The sequence below is a fragment of the Carettochelys insculpta genome, chromosome 1, assembly GCF_033958435.1.
Source record: "Carettochelys insculpta isolate YL-2023 chromosome 1, ASM3395843v1, whole genome shotgun sequence".
NCBI lineage: Eukaryota > Metazoa > Chordata > Testudines > Carettochelyidae > Carettochelys > Carettochelys insculpta.
Window position 1 is genome coordinate 175,612,736 of NC_134137.1, and position 16,724 is coordinate 175,629,459.

The 16,724-nt window shown below is 50.1% G+C and overlaps 1 protein-coding gene across 5 annotated transcripts in view; it reads left to right on the plus strand.

The window, feature by feature from the left end:
• The window catches only part of BRWD1 (bromodomain and WD repeat domain containing 1), a 134,192-nt gene that overhangs the window by 64,406 nt on the left and 53,062 nt on the right, over positions 1-16,724 (plus strand). For all 5 annotated transcript variants that reach the window (XM_074995962.1, XM_074995969.1, XM_074995974.1 and 2 more), the window contains 2 exons: positions 190-301; positions 3,021-3,082. In XM_074995962.1, the coding sequence (XP_074852063.1) occupies positions 190-301; positions 3,021-3,082 (174 nt within the window). The remainder of the gene's footprint in view (positions 1-189; positions 302-3,020; positions 3,083-16,724) is intronic.

The following is a 16,724-nucleotide window of genomic DNA, read 5'->3' on the forward strand; positions in this document are numbered from 1 at the left end:
ACTGCCCCGCCCCCCGACTTCTCCTGCATTGAGGAACATTGGACCTTACCGTGGCCAGTTCTGACCTTAAAGTCTGAATCTTTTCATTAGTTTCCTCCTCATTAATTTCATCCTCTCAAAAACCCAAAATTTAAAAAATTTGTGTATGAGAATTTGTATCTAAATGGAGAAATGGTACTTTCTTTACAGCTGATAGATTCAGATCTATTATTGATGATGCTTGGTGGTTTGGAACAGTGTTGCGTCAAGAGCCGTATCAGCCACAGTATCCAGATAGTCACTTTCAGTGTTACAGTGTTAAGTAAGTACAGAGGCTTTTTAAATATTTGACATAAAATATTTCATGGCTTACATTGGTGGGCTGTTGGGGTAAGAATGCACAAAATGTTAAAAATGTTATTGGTTAAAAATGTAAAGCAATATTAGACAATCCCCACCCAAGCTTGGTGCTTTTAACACCTGTTGAGTTTTGTTCCCTTGTGTTTATGGGGCCTCAGTCATTCTTGATTAAATCAGTTTTGAAGGCTGGACAGTCAGTCACCTGAGCTGGTAGTTCTGCCATTGTCCCTTAAATTACAAATGTTCAGTGATAGGTGGCAGTCGAGTCATTTTCCCCCTCATGCCTGTATCCAGATGGGTGAGTTTAAAAAAAATTGTGAAGTAAACACCATCCTAGTAATTAGACCAGCATATAGCGTTCGTAAATATCACAGATTAGTTCTGTGTTCCTTTCATAGATGAAAGGCAGGTAGTAGCTGTATAGACAAGCCCTACACAGGCCCTGTGGTTGCACAGCAAACTTCCAAACAGTAAGGGAAGTGCAAACAGAACAGTGATGTTTCCCAGAGTTTTCCCAGAGTTCTTCAGTTAAAATAACTGAAGTGTAGATTGCCTAGTTCTGCTACAGGGCTATTGGTTACAATACCCAATGGTGGTAACTTAAATAGCAGCATTGTTAGATATTTCATAGCTAAATTAGACATTAAAAAATCCCTATACAATAATCAAGAATTTAAATACAGTAGAAGCTGTATTATCTGGCATCCCTGGGGAACTGAAAGTGCTGGATATTGGAGTGGGGCTGCTGCCGGCTCTGCTCCAATGGCCCCAACGCTCTCAGCCAGACCGCCAGCCTTAACCCTGCTGTGGCCAGTGCTGGCTGGGTCATCGACACTGGCTGGGTCGCTGGCCGCCATGGCCCTACTCCGCTGGTGCTCGTCAGGTGGCCACTGGCAGAGCAGGTGGCGGTTAATTGAGCATGCTAGTTATGCAAATTCTTGATAACCTGGCTTTTACTGTAAATCTCTTGGTTTGCTCACTTTGATATCTATTAGATGTGAACCAGACTCCTCCTCCCTGCTTGACTCCAATCCCATCACTTTCTTCTTTTTCCTGTATTTTATACCTACTAGAATGCTGCTCCTCATAACCACAACAGTTTCTGTACACAACCAAACACCCCATTTCTTGGTCTACCTTCTTCCAAATTCCTTTAAATCCCCTTCTTAAAACAAATATGCTCCATTGACAGGAATATTTGCAGTGTCCTCCTCATGTACTAGTAGTACCTTGATCTGGTTTGTCTAATCGTATTTAGACTGTAAACTCTTTGTAGCAGCATGTGTGTATGTGTATATATAAATATATTTATATATAGTTACCCATCCCAAAGCTTGACCTTGTGGGTCTCTGCACTACGTGGCAGTTTAAGAGCAGCCTCAGAGGCCCACTGTGTCCCTCACCCTGTTTCCTGTGCTCGCGAGGGCTTGATTCACAGCATCACTGGGCCGTTCTCATTATTGGCTAGTCCAAAAACAGTCTTTTGGGGAGGAGGCTTGCTCCTTACCTGCTGCCCCTCTAGGGGTGGCCTGATGTGTGGTGTGGTCTGGGGGGAACCCAGTCTGCACCCACATGTCCCGGGTGCCAGCCCAGGGACCCTAGACAGCTCTGGCAGGAGGGGCTTCCCTCTCTGGGCCCTACTAGTGCCACAGTCTGCCTTGCTGGGCCACTTCCACCGGACCCCCTTGTAACACAACCACGGTACCTTCCTCTGATAGCTGCAGTTCTTCTCCTTTGGTGAGTCTTCTCTCCCCAGTGAGTCCTCTATCTTCTTTCCCCTCCTTCCTGGGGGGGGAAGCCTTTTTAAGGTCTCCACAGGCATTGATTGGCTGCAGCTGCTTAATTAGCCCTTGGCCTTCGCTTACCCTGGTACTGCAGGCTCATCCCTCCTGGGCCTTAGTCCTTGTGGAGCGTGAAAGGGCACACCCAGCTGCCTGTATATCTCCCCTCTCACAGGGTGCTGTAGCTGGCTGTGGGCCTGGGTCTGTCACTGTATGTGTATATATTCTCTCTCTCTCTCTCACACACACACACGTAAATTTATGGTGCTTGGTAAGTGTTTAAGAGTAACTAGGCTGATTACAATTGGCTTTGATATTCAGAATTTTAACTCTTCAGCAAAGCTGTTGCAAGTTTTACTTCATAGAATCATAGGTCTGGAAGGGACCTCAGGAGGTCATCTAGTCCAGACCCCTGCTTCAAGCAGGATCAGCCCCATCTAAGTCACCCCAGCCAGGACTGTGTCAACTCAGGACTTCAAAACCTCTAGGGATGGAAACCAAACTTTCTAATATTTCATGGGAGCTCACTTTTATTTACTTTAAATATCTTGTGAAATTTTCTGACATAAGATTCAAACAGGTGAGTGCTTACTTTGTCATTTCTTCATCTGTAACTTAGATACGTTTTCTGTGTATTCTCATTGATACAGTAGGACATCAGTTAAACATTGCCTGAAGTAAGAACACTATGATAATTTAAAGCTTTTAGATCAAAATACATTTGCAGTAGATTTGACTATTAAGAAAGCTAGGTTTACTTCCTCCCACCTGTACATTTGTGCAGCAAATTTCATTATCTTTGAAATAAAAGGAAATATACCTTAAATTTGTTTGATTAGAAAAACTTGTACATGAACATATAGTACCTTTTTTTGTGAATTTGTTTGTTGTTTTAAACAGATGGGACAATGGTGAAATTGAAAAGCTTAGTCCATGGGACATGGAGCCAATTCCTGAAAATGGTATGTGAAAATAAATTTTAAAAGCTTTCGTCCTCTTGCCTATCACTAAGATCATTTGTTTTATGAAAGGGGTAGCTCTTATCTTTGTACTTTCATACATGGCCCTTTTACCATAATGTCTGGTGAAAGTTTACTTTTTATTATTGCAGGACATTCTTTTTTCATATGCTCTTTAAGAATACAATTGTTACAATGTCACAGGTATTCTATTATGGTTAAGGGTCTGATAGTTTCCATTAAAAATGGTTTTGAGAGGAGGAAAGTGGAAAGAGAAAATGTGTTTTCAATTTAAAAATCTTTGAATCTGGTTATTGGAATAGTGTAAAACTAACATGCGTGTTTCCCTGATTTTGTCCTCACTTCCCTCACACACCTACACCCCCATTCCCCTACTCATCCTATCTTCAAAATCACTCCTAGAGAAGGGAAATCATTGAAGTATGTTGATCACAAATGTTCTTCCTCGAGTGTCCCCGTGGGTGCTCCACGATAGGTGTCGGGCTCGCCCCGGCGCCGCAGGTCGGATCTTTTCAGCAGTTTCTGCTGGGCCGCGCATGCGCCGGCGTGCACCACTCCCTTGCGCGCTCCTGGCCGCGTGCGCGATCCGGTCCCCGCCAGTTCCTCTTTAACCACCATCGGCTGCAGACGGAATCCACTCAGGCTACGGCCAGAGTTAGCGTATTTAATGTTTTTAATTGTTTTAAAGTTTCTTCAGTCTTAGATTAAGTTAGTCAGCTGTTGTTTTCAAAAAAAAAAAAAAAAAAAAAAAAAAGAAACAAAGAAAGGAAAGGAATTCAAAGCTTCCAATCCTTGTAACAAGCGGAGCACCAGAGGCCAGGAGCCTAGGGCCATTAGCCCTCCTGCCGCGGCAGGCTTTATCTGAGAGGGGAACAAGCACAGAGAAGGTGCTAAGTACCCTATTAACAACTCAAAGACTCACCACAATGTCCTCTTCAGGATTCAAATGTGAGTCGTGCCGCGAGGCAATGCCAGCGTCTGATGGGCACAGTCAGTGCATAAGGTGCTTGGGGGAATCCCATGTCACTCAGAAATGTTCCTTCTGCGCCAAGTTAACAGCCAGAGCAAGGAAGGACAGGGAAATGCGGCTGAAAATGCTGCTGTTTGACAAGGCCCACCAGCCAGGCGTGCCAGAGCGGCCGCAGCAGGAGGGACCCTTCGGGGCCCATAAAAGGAAAGCCGCGTCCCTAACCCCATCAGCGCAAAAACGGAGGAAAATCTCCCCAACCCGATCCCTGCCGGCAGCAACAGCGAGCGGGATGGGTGGAGCGCATAGCCCCCAGCCGCAGCTACAGCTGATCGGCGGCGGCGCGGAGACGCACGTGGCGGAGGTTCAACCTCCGATGATCAAACAGCTGCCCTGCACTGCGGGCAGGGCGGCGGCCAAGCAAGCGCCGGAACCAGCGGCACCACAACAGCGGCACCGACCCCCGGGGAACCGGCGGCGCAGAGCACACAGGCACGCAGCCTGCAGGCACTGGGGGAGACCGCGCCGAGCGCGGTGCAGACTACAGGGCCGAGATCCCCGACGCGTCAGGGGGCGGAGCCACCCCCACAGGGGAGGGGAAAGGCAGCACAGAAAACAAGGCACCGCAGTCCCTCTCCAGACAGGGCTGCAGAGCTGGTTTCTCTGAGCCCTCCGCTCGTGCTGCGGACTCCAACGAGAAGGCAGGGGTCACCCCTAGCCTATCCGGAGCCCCATCTCCATTTCTACAGCCAGCCTCCCCATGGCTTGGACCACCTTCGCCCTTCTTGGGCTTCGAGCCACTTGAGTACTATCACAAATCGATCTCTCCAGCGTCCCAGGTCTCCAGAAGATCTCGCTCCCCCAGACGTAAGGGGTATGCACCAAGGGAGTGGTCCAGGTCACCATCCCAGGAGCAGTGCCCGTGTTGCCATGGTCGCCCCTATCATGTGGGGCATAGACACCATAGGCATACTACCAGTGACAGATCCCCACAGACGGTTCCGTATTCCCGAGGGCAGTCGCGAACGGGGACAGAGACTCAGATATCTCAGGGGGAGTCGGTTCTGGAACCCTGGGATTTTCCCTCGCAAGCTTCTAGCGAGCAGATGTGCCACCGTCAACAGGACCTGGAGGGGTCCAGAGAGGCATACCCTAGCGGTTCCTCGTTGTCCTCCCTGGATGAGGCTACGGCCCCGGGGGACGTCCATCCTCCGGACGATCTCAAACAGTTCCAAGAGCTGTTTAAAAGGGTGGCCTTCACGCAAGGCATCCAGACAGCAGAGGTGCAAGAGAAGCACCATAAGCTCCTTAAAAATCTGAGACCTCCAGCCTCCTCTAAAATACCCATACCGCTTGACGAAGCAATCTTGGAGTCCGCCACCACGATATGGCAGACCGCTGCGACTATTCTGCCTGTCCACAAGAGAACGGACAAGAAATACTTCGTGCCGGCGAAGGGCATGGAGTTCCTATTCAGCCACCCGCAACCAAATTCTCTGGTGGTAGAATCATCTCAACAGAGATCAAAAACGTCTCAGTTCAAAACAGGGGGAACAGACAAAGATGCCAAGAAACTAGAGCTGTTCGGCAGAAAGGTCTACTCCTCCTCCACCCTACTGTTGAGAATGGCGAATTATGCAGTGCATCTAGCGAACCACAATTTCGACAACTACTCTAGCTTAACCTCCCTCATGGACTCGCTTCCAGAGGACAAGAAGCCGGTGCTCAAGGCTATCGTGCAAGAAGGCTACGCGGCCTCGAGGACGGGAGTTCAGATCGCCCTAGTCGTAGCGGATACGGCAGCACGCTCAACGGCTACGGCAGTGGTCATGAGCAGGGAGTCCTGGCTCCAGACATCGGGTATCCCGAGGGATATGCAGGCGAAGATCGTTGATGTCCCCTTTGACACGCAGAAGCTGTTTGCAGTATCAACCACAGCGTCCCCAGTACCACAGGGGCTACAAGCAAGGGCGACATCAACAGCACCAACAGGACGGAACTCCCAGGCGACGTTCTCAACAGAGCCATGCGTCCTCGGGGCAGGGCCAAAGGCCACAAGTTTGACACACAGATCGAGGGCTGCACTATCACTACCATCGCGCAATGTCGTCTGAAGCTACTGTTCCACCATCGCCTCCGACCATTCTACGACCAGCGGCAAAAGATCACCACAGACAAATGGGTACTGGAGATCATAGCCACGGGTTACGCGATTCCCTTCCAGTCGCTCCCACCGCCACGGCCTCCACCCAGACCCCACCTAAAGGACGCCTCCCACGAAGCGAGACTCAAGCAGGAGGTAGGCCATCTTATGCTTGTAGGGGCAGTGGAAGGAGTGCCGGAGCAACTCCAAGGGAAAGGGTTCTACTCAAGATACTTCCTCACAGAGAAGAAGACAGGAGGCTGGAGGCCCAGCCTAGATCTTCGAGGCCTCAACCGGTACTTGCGCAAGCAACGCTTTCGGATGATCGGTTGCCTCTATACTTACGCCACTGGACGATGGAGATTGGTTCGCAGCCCTCGACTTACAAGACGCGTATTCCCACATAACTATTCACCCGGCTCACGGGCGTTTTCTCTGGGTTATGGTAGGCAAAGAACATTTTCAGTACAAGGTTCTGCCGTTCGGCCTCTCCTCGGCCCCCAGAGTCTTCACCAAGACCTTGGCAGTGGTGTCAGCCTACCTGCACAGACAGGGGGTGTTTATATTCCCATATCTGGACGACTGCCTACTGAAAGGGGCCTCGAAGGAGGAGGTACTTCGCATGATACGCGTCACAGCAGACACGTTCTCTTCGCTGGGCCTGGTCATCAATTTGGCAAAATCAAAGATAGATCCCACACAGGACATAGAGTTCATAGGGGCACGTATAAATTCCATCACAGCAAGGATTTATCTGTCAGAAGCCCGCTTTCACTCCATTGGTTCCCTCGTGCAAGTCATCACCTTCAGCCCTACGGTGCCGGTTCTGACGTGCTTACAGCTGCTGGGCCACATAGCAGCAGCGACGTTTGTAGTACAAAACGCCAGATTACACATGCGCAGCATGCAGCACTGGCTGGCGAGCATCTACAAACCGGCAGCACATACCGTGCACAGGGTGGTGTCACCCACGACAGAGGTGCACAGATCCCTGCAGTGGTGGGTGAACCCCAAGAACATGCTAATGGGTGCCCTTTCACCAACCACAAATATCTGTTTTCCTCACTACAGACGCCTCCCACACAGGGTGGGGAGCACACATGGGCGAAGAGGTGACACAAGGACTGTGGTCCTCCACGGAACAGTCACTGCACATAAATATACTGGAGCTCAGAGCAGTGTTCAACACCTGCAGACACTTTCGAGACCATATACAAGGCAAAGTCGTCGGGATCAGTACAGACAATACCTCCACCATGTTTTATATAAATCGGCAAGGAGGAGCTCGGTCCCATGCCTTATGTGCGGAAGCAGTCTGATTGTGGAACTGGTGCATCGCCAACAATATAACCTTGAAAGCCTCGTACTTACCAGGCTCTCACAATGTGAAGGCAGACCAGCTGAGCAGGCGCTTCGCACTCACACATGAGTGGCAGATCCGTTCCGATCTGCTACGACCGATCTTTCACGCATGGGATTTTCCCCAGATAGACCTGTTTGCCACTCAACACAACAAGAAGTGCCCATGATACTGCTCCAGGGCAGGACTGGGACGGGGGTGCCTGGGGGACGCAGTCGCGATTTCGTGGCGGGGCCCCCTGCTCTACGCATTTCCTCCCACAGTGCTTATCCGCAAAGTCTTGCAGAAAGCCAGGAGAGAGGGAGCCCGAATGATCCTAGTAGTCCCAACATGGGATCGACAGCAATGGTTCCCCTTACTTCTGCGCATGTCGGACCATCCACCGATGCCCCTCCCGGTGGCGCCGGATCTGCTCACGCAAGCCTAGGGGTCCATAGTGCATCCACACCCCCGAGGCCTGCAACTGCAAGCATGGTTAATCCATGGCTCAGCTCCCAGAGAGCACGTGTACGGAGGGAGTGCAGCAAGTCCTAGAAAGTAGCAGGAGGACTTCCACCAGGAAGCCCTATAAGCAAAAATGGACTCGATTCACTGCATGGTGTTCTACCAAGCAGTTAGCCCCGCTTGCTGCGCATATACCTGTAATACTAGAGTATTTACTGGACCTCAAGAGAGGCGGACTCTCCCTTTCCTCGTTGAAGGTCCACCTTGCCGCTATATCGGCTTTCAGACATGAAGAGGAAGGGCACACGGTGTTTGCCCATCCCATGGTTACCAGGTTCCTCAAAGGGCTGGTAAACCTATACCCCCCTCGGAAACCGCTTCCACCTTCGTGGAACTTGGACCTGGTGCTTAATGCGCTAACGGGACCACCGTTTGAACCCTTAACCACGGTTTCCCTCCGTCTCCTTAGGATAAAGACGACGACCTTCCTTCTTGCAATCACGTCAGCTCGCAGGGTGAGCGAGCTTGCGGCAGTTATGGCAACGCCACCCTGCACAGTATTTTCCAAGGAGGCGGTAACCTTACGGCTGCATCCAGCCTTTGTTCCCAAAGTTTCTTCAGCGTTTCATATTAACGAACCTATAGTTTTACCCTCGTTTTATCCAAAGCCTCATAACTCCAACAAAGAGGCGCGCCTACACCTCCTGGACGTGAGGAGGGTGCTGGCTTTCTATATAGACAGGACTAAGTCCTTCCGGAAAACGGATAGACTCCTAGTCTCTCTCGCTCCCAAATCAAAAGGAGAAGGTCTCTCTTCGCAGAGAATCTCGAAGCACATCGTATCCTGCATAAAAATGTGCTACGAACTCAAAAAGACTCCTTTATTGGCCCCGTCTAGGGCTCACTCCACTAGGGCGGTGGCGGCATCAACAGCCTTTTTCAAGGGCATTGCGCTAAAAGACATTTGCTGAGCTTCGACCTGGTCATCCTATGACACCTTCGCCAAACATTTCGCCCTTCCCAGGGTATTCCAAGAGGATACCTGTCTCTCGACAGCGGTCCTCTCGGGGACAAGCTGCACATAATCCGATTACCCACCTCCTATCTTGGGTTACTGCTGGGTAGTCACCTAACGTGGAGTACCCACGGGGGACACTCGTAGAAGAAAGAGAAGTTACTCACTGTGGTAATGGTGGTTCTTCGAGAAGTGTCCCCGTGGGTGCTTCACCACCCGCCCATCCTCCCCGCTTCGGATCTCTGTTTAGTGTTTTGCAGGAGCATCCAAGGCGGTTGGTCAAGGAACTGGCGGGGACCGGATCGCGCATGTGGCCGGGAGCGCGCAAGGGAGCGGCGCACGCCGGCGCATGCGCGGTCCAGCAGAAACTGCTGGAAAGATCCAACCTGCGGCACCGGGGCGAGCCCGACACCTAACGTGGAGTACCCACGGGGACACATCTCGAAGAACCACCGTTACTACAGTGAGTAATGTCTCTTTCACAGTCATGCTGGAAGAGCATAACAAGTGTTTCTCAGGTATTAGTGCTGAGTATGATTTCTGTTCGTTATCTTCAGTTATTTAGAAAAATGCATAGCGAGTACTCTGAAGTTTGCAGATGATACCAAGCTGAGAGGGGTTCAAGTGCTCTGAAGGACAGGATAATTCAAAATGATTTTAACAAACTAGAGAAATGGTCTGCAGTAAATAGGATGAAATTCAGTAATGATACGTGCAGAGTACTCTACTCAGGAAAGAAAAATCAGTTTCACACATCCAGAATAAGAAATGACTGTCTAGGAAGGAGTGCTATGGAAAGGGTCTAGGTGTCCTAGGGAGCCACAAGCTAAATGAGTCAACAGTGTGGCACTGTTGGGGTGGGGGTGAGTGATGACAAAAAAAAAAAGGGAGAATATGCAAACATGATTCTGGGATGTATTAACAGGAGATTCTTTTTCGAGTGGTCCCCGTGGTTGCTCCACCGTAGGTGTCGGGCTCGCCCCGGCGCCGCAGCTCGGAATTTTTCAGCAGTCTGCGTCAGATTGCGCATGCGCCGATGTGCGTCGGTCCTTCGCGCGCTTACGGTCATGTGCGCGATCTGGTCGCTGCCAGTTTCTTCTCAACCGCCAACGGCTGCAGACGGAATCCTTTCCGGCTCCAACGCCTGAGACAGATAAACTCTATTTACTTGTTGCTATAGTTATAATTATAGTGAATAGTTATCTAGTTATTATAGTTTTACAGCGTACATAGTTTTAAAGGAAGGGGAGTGAGAGAGAGGACTCAGCGGCTGCCTTCGGGCGGGCCTGCTATTTGAAACCCCTTCAACATTGCTTATCTAACTGTTAACTGTTCTTGGTTGCTGCCTTAATAGGCTGCTGAGTGCCCTGTTAGTACTAAGATCTTAAAGACTTAAAACCAAACAATGTCTTCACCGGGTTTTAAAAAGTGTGAAGCGTGCCGGGAGGCCATGCCCGCTTCGGACGGGCACAGTCAATGCATTCAGTGCCTCGGGGAAGCACGTCCCCCAAAAGTGTCCTCATTGCTCTAAGTTAACAACTGGAGCTCGAAAGGACAGAGAGATGAGGCTCAAAATGCTTCCTTTTGATAAGGCCCTTCAGCCTGCGACATCGGAAAAGCCCCATGAGGAGGGCTCCTCAGTTTCGCACAAGAGGAAGGCGGCTTCTCTAGCCTCCTCTGTGCACAAGAAGAGGAAAGCTTCACCAGCTCGATCCCTGCCAGTTACCTCTCTGAGCGGGACGAGCGGAGCACAGGGCCCGGGCCCGCTGGCCTCTTCTGTTGGGAAGGGTGCAGCGCATGTGCCCGTACGGGGGGCCTCCGGCTCCTAAGGAAGCAGCACTGAAGGCCGTGCAGGCACCGGAAAGATTGGCACCGGCTGCTGCGGCACCGAGCCTCACGGCTCTGACGGCACTGGAGCGAGAACACCTGGCACGGAGTCCAGCGGTGCCAGACGAGTCTCTCCGCTGAGGACAATGGCACTGACCGCGGCACCGGGGGCAATGGAACCTAGCACGGCAACCAACTACGGTGCCGAGCCCTCCGGCACCGATCAGACTTCCTGCGGCACCCAAGAGGGGGAAAGCAAAAGCAAATACCCGGCACTGCAGCCCATCCCCTGAGGTTATTGCGCTGCCATTATCACCGCGATCTCCCCCGGAGATTCAATGGGCAACAACCCCATCTGCCTGCCGCAGGCTCCTATCTCCTTTTCTTCAACAGCCATCTCCTGGGTATGGGCATTTTTCCCCAACTTCAAGCAGGGATCCCTATGAATACTATCACAGGGGATCTCCGCCCATGTCAGTATTATCTCGATGGTCACGTCATTCTGCTCATCGTCCCTACGTTTTCAGGTCCTGGTCCAGGTCCCCATCACTGGGACCTTGCCCTTGTTGTTATGGTCGTCATCGCTATACGGGGCATCGACACAGAAGTTCTGCGTCTCGACGTAGATCCCCGTCAACACCTCACGAGTATCTCAGTGCACAGCTTCAACCTGGGGGAACACTACAAGTTTCCCAATCCGAGACTGGTTCAAAGGATTTGGAACCCCATCTGGAAACTTCAAAGTACAACCATATGTACATAGTCAGGAGCCCGAGGACTTAGAGGAGAGGTATCACAGCGATGCCTCCTCGTCCTCCCCAGATGAAGCTGTTGTTCCTGGGGATATCTCTCCCCCAGATGACCTAAAGCAATTTCAAGAGCTATTCAAAAGGGTGGCTCAATCACAAGACATTCAAGTGGCAGAGGTACAGGAGAAACACCATAAACTCCTCAAAAACCTCAGACCTCCGGCTTCATCTAAGATAGCCATACCACTGGATGATGCAAATTTGGAATCAGCCACTAACATATGGCAGACCCCAGCCTCCATCCCTCCTACTAACAAGAGGGCAGATAAAAAGTACTTTGTCTCTGCCAAGGGTATGGAATTCCTGTTCAGTCACCCACAGCCTAATTCACTAGTGGTTGAATCCTCTTAACACAGAGCCAAAACGTCCCAGTATAAATCTGGAGGGTCAGACAAGGATGTAAAGAAATTAGACCTCCTCGGCAGAAAGGTTTATTCGTCATCTACTGTACTGCTACGGATGGCAAACTGTGCTGCTCATTTGTCGAACCACAATTTCGACAACTATTCTAAGCTTACCTCCCTCATGGACTTCCTCCCGGAGGATATTTAAAAAGAAAAAAAAACGGTCCTCAAGGCAATTGTTCAAGAAGGATATGCAGCTTCTCGAGCAGGAGTCCAGATTGCCCTGGATGTAGCGGACACAGCGGCTCATTCTGCAGCCACCGCGGTGGTGATGCGCAGGGAATCGTGGCTCCAGACATCGGGCATTCCCAAGGATCTGCAAGTAAAAATCGCAGATCTTCCCTTTGACAGACAAAAATTATTTGCAGAATCAACTGACTCAGTTCTACACTCTAGTAAGGACTCGAGAGCTACACTTAGAACCCTGGGTAATTATACCCCACCATACAGAAGAAAGAAATTTTACACGCAGCAGCGGCGTTACAGCTATCAACCACAACGCACTCATTTCAACGTGGGTATGATCAGGGGCGCAAACAACAGTCGCAACAGTACGAGGCCCATAGACATCGACCACAGCAGGGCCACGCCCCCTCCGGACAAAACATAAGACAGCAGGTTTGACGGGTATGTCGGGGACCGCAAAGCCAACACCATCTCTCAGTGCCAATCCCAACACATGTTTCACCATCGACTCAAGCCATTCTACTCCCAATGGCAAAGCATCACTACAGACAAATGGGTATTGGACATGATAGCCATGGGGTATACAATCCCCTTTCAATCGTTGCCGCTGCCGAATCCTCCCACCTGGCCCCTTCTCAGAGACCCTTCTCACCACATAAAATTAAAGCAAGAGGTGGACCACCTCTTATTCATAGGGGCGGTGGAGAGAGTACCGGAACAATTCCAGGGAAAAGGCTTCTATTCCCGGTACTTCTTAACACAGAAAAAGACAGGAGGTTGGAGACCCATCCTGAATTTAAGGGCCCTCAATCGGTATCTGCGCAGGCAATGTCTCAAAATGACTACAATGGCTTCCATAATCACGGCACTAGTCGATGGAGACTTGTTTGCAGCCCTCGACTTACAGGATGCGTATTTCCATATCACAATTCATCTGCTGCACAGGCGTTTTCTCTGGTTCACAGTGGGCAAAGAGCATTTCCAGTACAGAGTCCTTCCATTTGGCCTCTCTTCGGCGCCAAGAGTTTTCACCAAAACCCTAGCAGTCATATCAGCATACCGGCACAGACAGGGCGTCTTCATTTTTCCGTATTTGGATGACTGCCTGTTAAAAGGAACTTCCAAAGCAGAGGTCTTGCGGATGATAAACATCACCACAAGCACATTTGCCTCACTGGGCCTCATTATCAACCTCTCAAAGTCAAAAACCGAGCCCTCACAAAACATAGAATTTATAGGAGCCCAAATAGACTCGGTCACATCAAGGGCATACTTGCCCGATGCCCGTTTTCGGGCCATCAAATCTCTGATACAAATAATAACGTACAGCCCCACTGTTCCAGTCTTAACATGTGTACAGTTGCTGGGGCACATGGCGACCACCACGTTTGTGTACAAAACTCCAGAGTGCACATGTGAGCCTTGCAGCATTGGGTAGCGACCGTGTACAAACCATCATCCCGTTCCATTCATGGGATGGTATCACCTACAGTGAAGGTGCGGAGGTCATTGGCATGGTGGGCAAACCCTAAAAACATGCTAGTAGGAGTGCCTTTCCGCCAACCTCAAATTACCGTTTTTTTCACAATAGATGCATCCCATATGGGATGGGGAGCGCACATGAACAACAAGACCACTCAAGGTTTATGGTCCCCCGTAGAGAAGACACTGCATATAAACATACTAGAGCTCAGAGCAGTGTTCAACGCATGCAGACACTTTCGGCACTACCTCCACGGGAAAGTAGTTGGGGTAAATACCGACAACACCTCCACTATGTTTTATATAAACCGACAAGGAGGGGCCAGATCTCGTGCACTCTGTGTGGAGGCTGTCCGCTTGTGGAACTGGTGCATTGCCAACAACATAACCTTACGAGCTTCATAAAGGTGGACCAGCTCGGCAGGCACTTTGCGCCCACACACGAGTGGCAGATCCGTCCCGACCTGCTTCGTCGAGTGTTTCGCAAATGGGAATTTCCCCAAATCGATTTATTCGCCACTTATGAAAACAAGAAATGTCCACAGTACTGCTCCAGAGCGTGCATGGGACAAGGATCTTGGGGGACGCCTTCATGATTCCATGGAAGGGCCCTCTACTCTATGCGTTTCCCCCCACGGCACTCATACACAAGGTTTTGGAGAAAGTCAGGAGGGAGGGAGCACGCATGATTCTCATAGTTCCCACCTGGGACCGACAACAATGGTTCCCGCTACTTCTACACATGGCACGTCGCCAAACGCTTCCCCTGCCGGCGGCACCCGACCTTCTCACACAGGCTCGAGGGTAGATACTGCATCCACATCCACAGGGGCTCTGCCTACCGGCGTGGTTAATCCATGGCTCAGTGTTTTAGAGAGTACATGTTCAGAGGGAGTAAAGAAAGTCCTAGAATGTAGTCGGAGGACTTCCACCAGAAGGACTTATGAGCACAAGTGGACGTGTGTTACCTCCTGGTGCTCTTCCAAGCAATTGACACCTCTGGACGCCCCTATAACCGAAATTCTGGATTACCTACTAGAACTAAAACAAAAGGGACTCTCTCTGTCATCCATAAAGTTTCATCTTGCGGCTTTTCGACATGAAGAGGCAGGAGCAACCATTTTCACCCATCCTGTTGTCACGCGATTCTTAAAGTGGTTGGCAAATTTGTATCCCCCTTGGAAACCGATACCGCCACCGTGGAGTTTGGACTTGGTCCTCCACATGCTGTCGGGACCGCCCTTCGAGCCATTGGCTACGGTTTCCCTTCAGCTACTTACCATGAAAACAACTTCCTGCTTGCAATCACATCAGCTCACCGGGTGAGTGAACTTGCGGCAATGATGGCCACACTGCCCTGCACAGTGTTCTCAAAGGAAGTGGTGGTCTTGAGATTACACCCAGCCTTTGTTCCAAAGGTCTCTTCAGACTTCCATATTAACAAACTGATAATACTTCCCTTGTTCTACCCAAAGCCTCACAACTCAAGCGAAGAGGCTCGGCTGCACTTATTAGATGTAAGAAGGGCGTTAGCCTTCTACATAGATAGGAATAAGCCTTTCCAGAAAACGGACAGACTCCTGGTGTCCCTCGCACCCAGGTCAAAAGGGGAAGGCCTATCCTCGCAAAGGATTTCAAGCCACGTCGTCGCATGTATAAGACTGTGCTATGAGCTTCGTAAGACTTCGCTACCAGTTCCGCTCAGGGCTTACTCCACTAGAGCGATGGCGGCATTGACGGCCTTCTTCAAAGGAATCGCACTGAGGGACATCTGCAGAGCGGCGACTTGGTCATCCTATGACACTTTCGCCAAGCACTACACCATGCACAGGATGCTTGATGAGGATACGCGCCTGTCGACAGCAGTCCCTTCAAGGGCAAGCTGCGCATAAATCGGGTACCCACCTCCTTTTTGGGGGGGCGGGTTACTGCTGGGTAGTCACCTCCGGTGGAGCACCCACGGGGACCACTCGAAGAAGAAAGAGAAGTTACTCACCTGTGTAGTAACGATGGTTCTTTGAGATGTGTCCCTGTGGGTGCTCCACTACCCACCCGTTCCTCCCCACTTTGGAGCTCTGTTTTTAGTATTTTTTCAGAGGCATCCGGAGCGGTTGATCAGGAACTGGCAGGGACTGGATCGCGCACGTGACCGTAAGCGTGCGAAGGACCGATGCGCATCGGTGCATGCGCAACCCGACGGAGACTGCTGAAAAATTCTGAGCTGCAGCGCCAGGGCGAGCCCGACACCTACGGTGGAGCACCCACGGGGACGCATCTCGAAGAACCATTGTTACTACACAGGTGAGTAACTTCTCTGTATTGCAAGCAAGACACAAGAAGTAATTCTCCCACTCTGTTCTGATTGGTCCTCAACTGGAGCATTGTGGGCATCACATTTCAGGAAAGATATGAACTAATTAGAGTCCACAGAAAAGCAACTAAAATTATTGAAAGTCTAGAAAACATGACCTCTGAGGGAAGAGTTAAAGAATTTGGTTCGTTTAGTCTGAAAAAGAGAAGATTGAGAGGGACATGACAAAAGTACCTAAAAGGTTGTTACAAGGGTCTCCTGAACTCCTAATGGTAGGATAATTAAAAATAGGCTTAAATTGCAGTGAGGGAATTTTAGGTTGGACATGAGGGGAAAAATTCCTAAGTGTCAGGATAGTTATGCAATGGAGTAAATTGCCTTGGTAGGGGATATAATCTCCATCATTGGAGATTCTTAAGAGTAGGATACGCAGACGCCTGTCAGGCATGGTCTAGGTGGTGCTTGGTCCTGCAATGAGTGTAGGGGACTGGACCTGATGACCTTTCAAGGTTCCTTCCAGTTCCATTATTTTGTGATTGAGTCTATGCAGGCTATATGCAGCCAGCAAACCTCATAATAAATTATGAAGGTGTATCTAAGAGTAATACTAGAATCAAATCACCTTCATGGATCATCAAACTAGTAGACCATCTAATCCAATATCCTGTCATTTGTC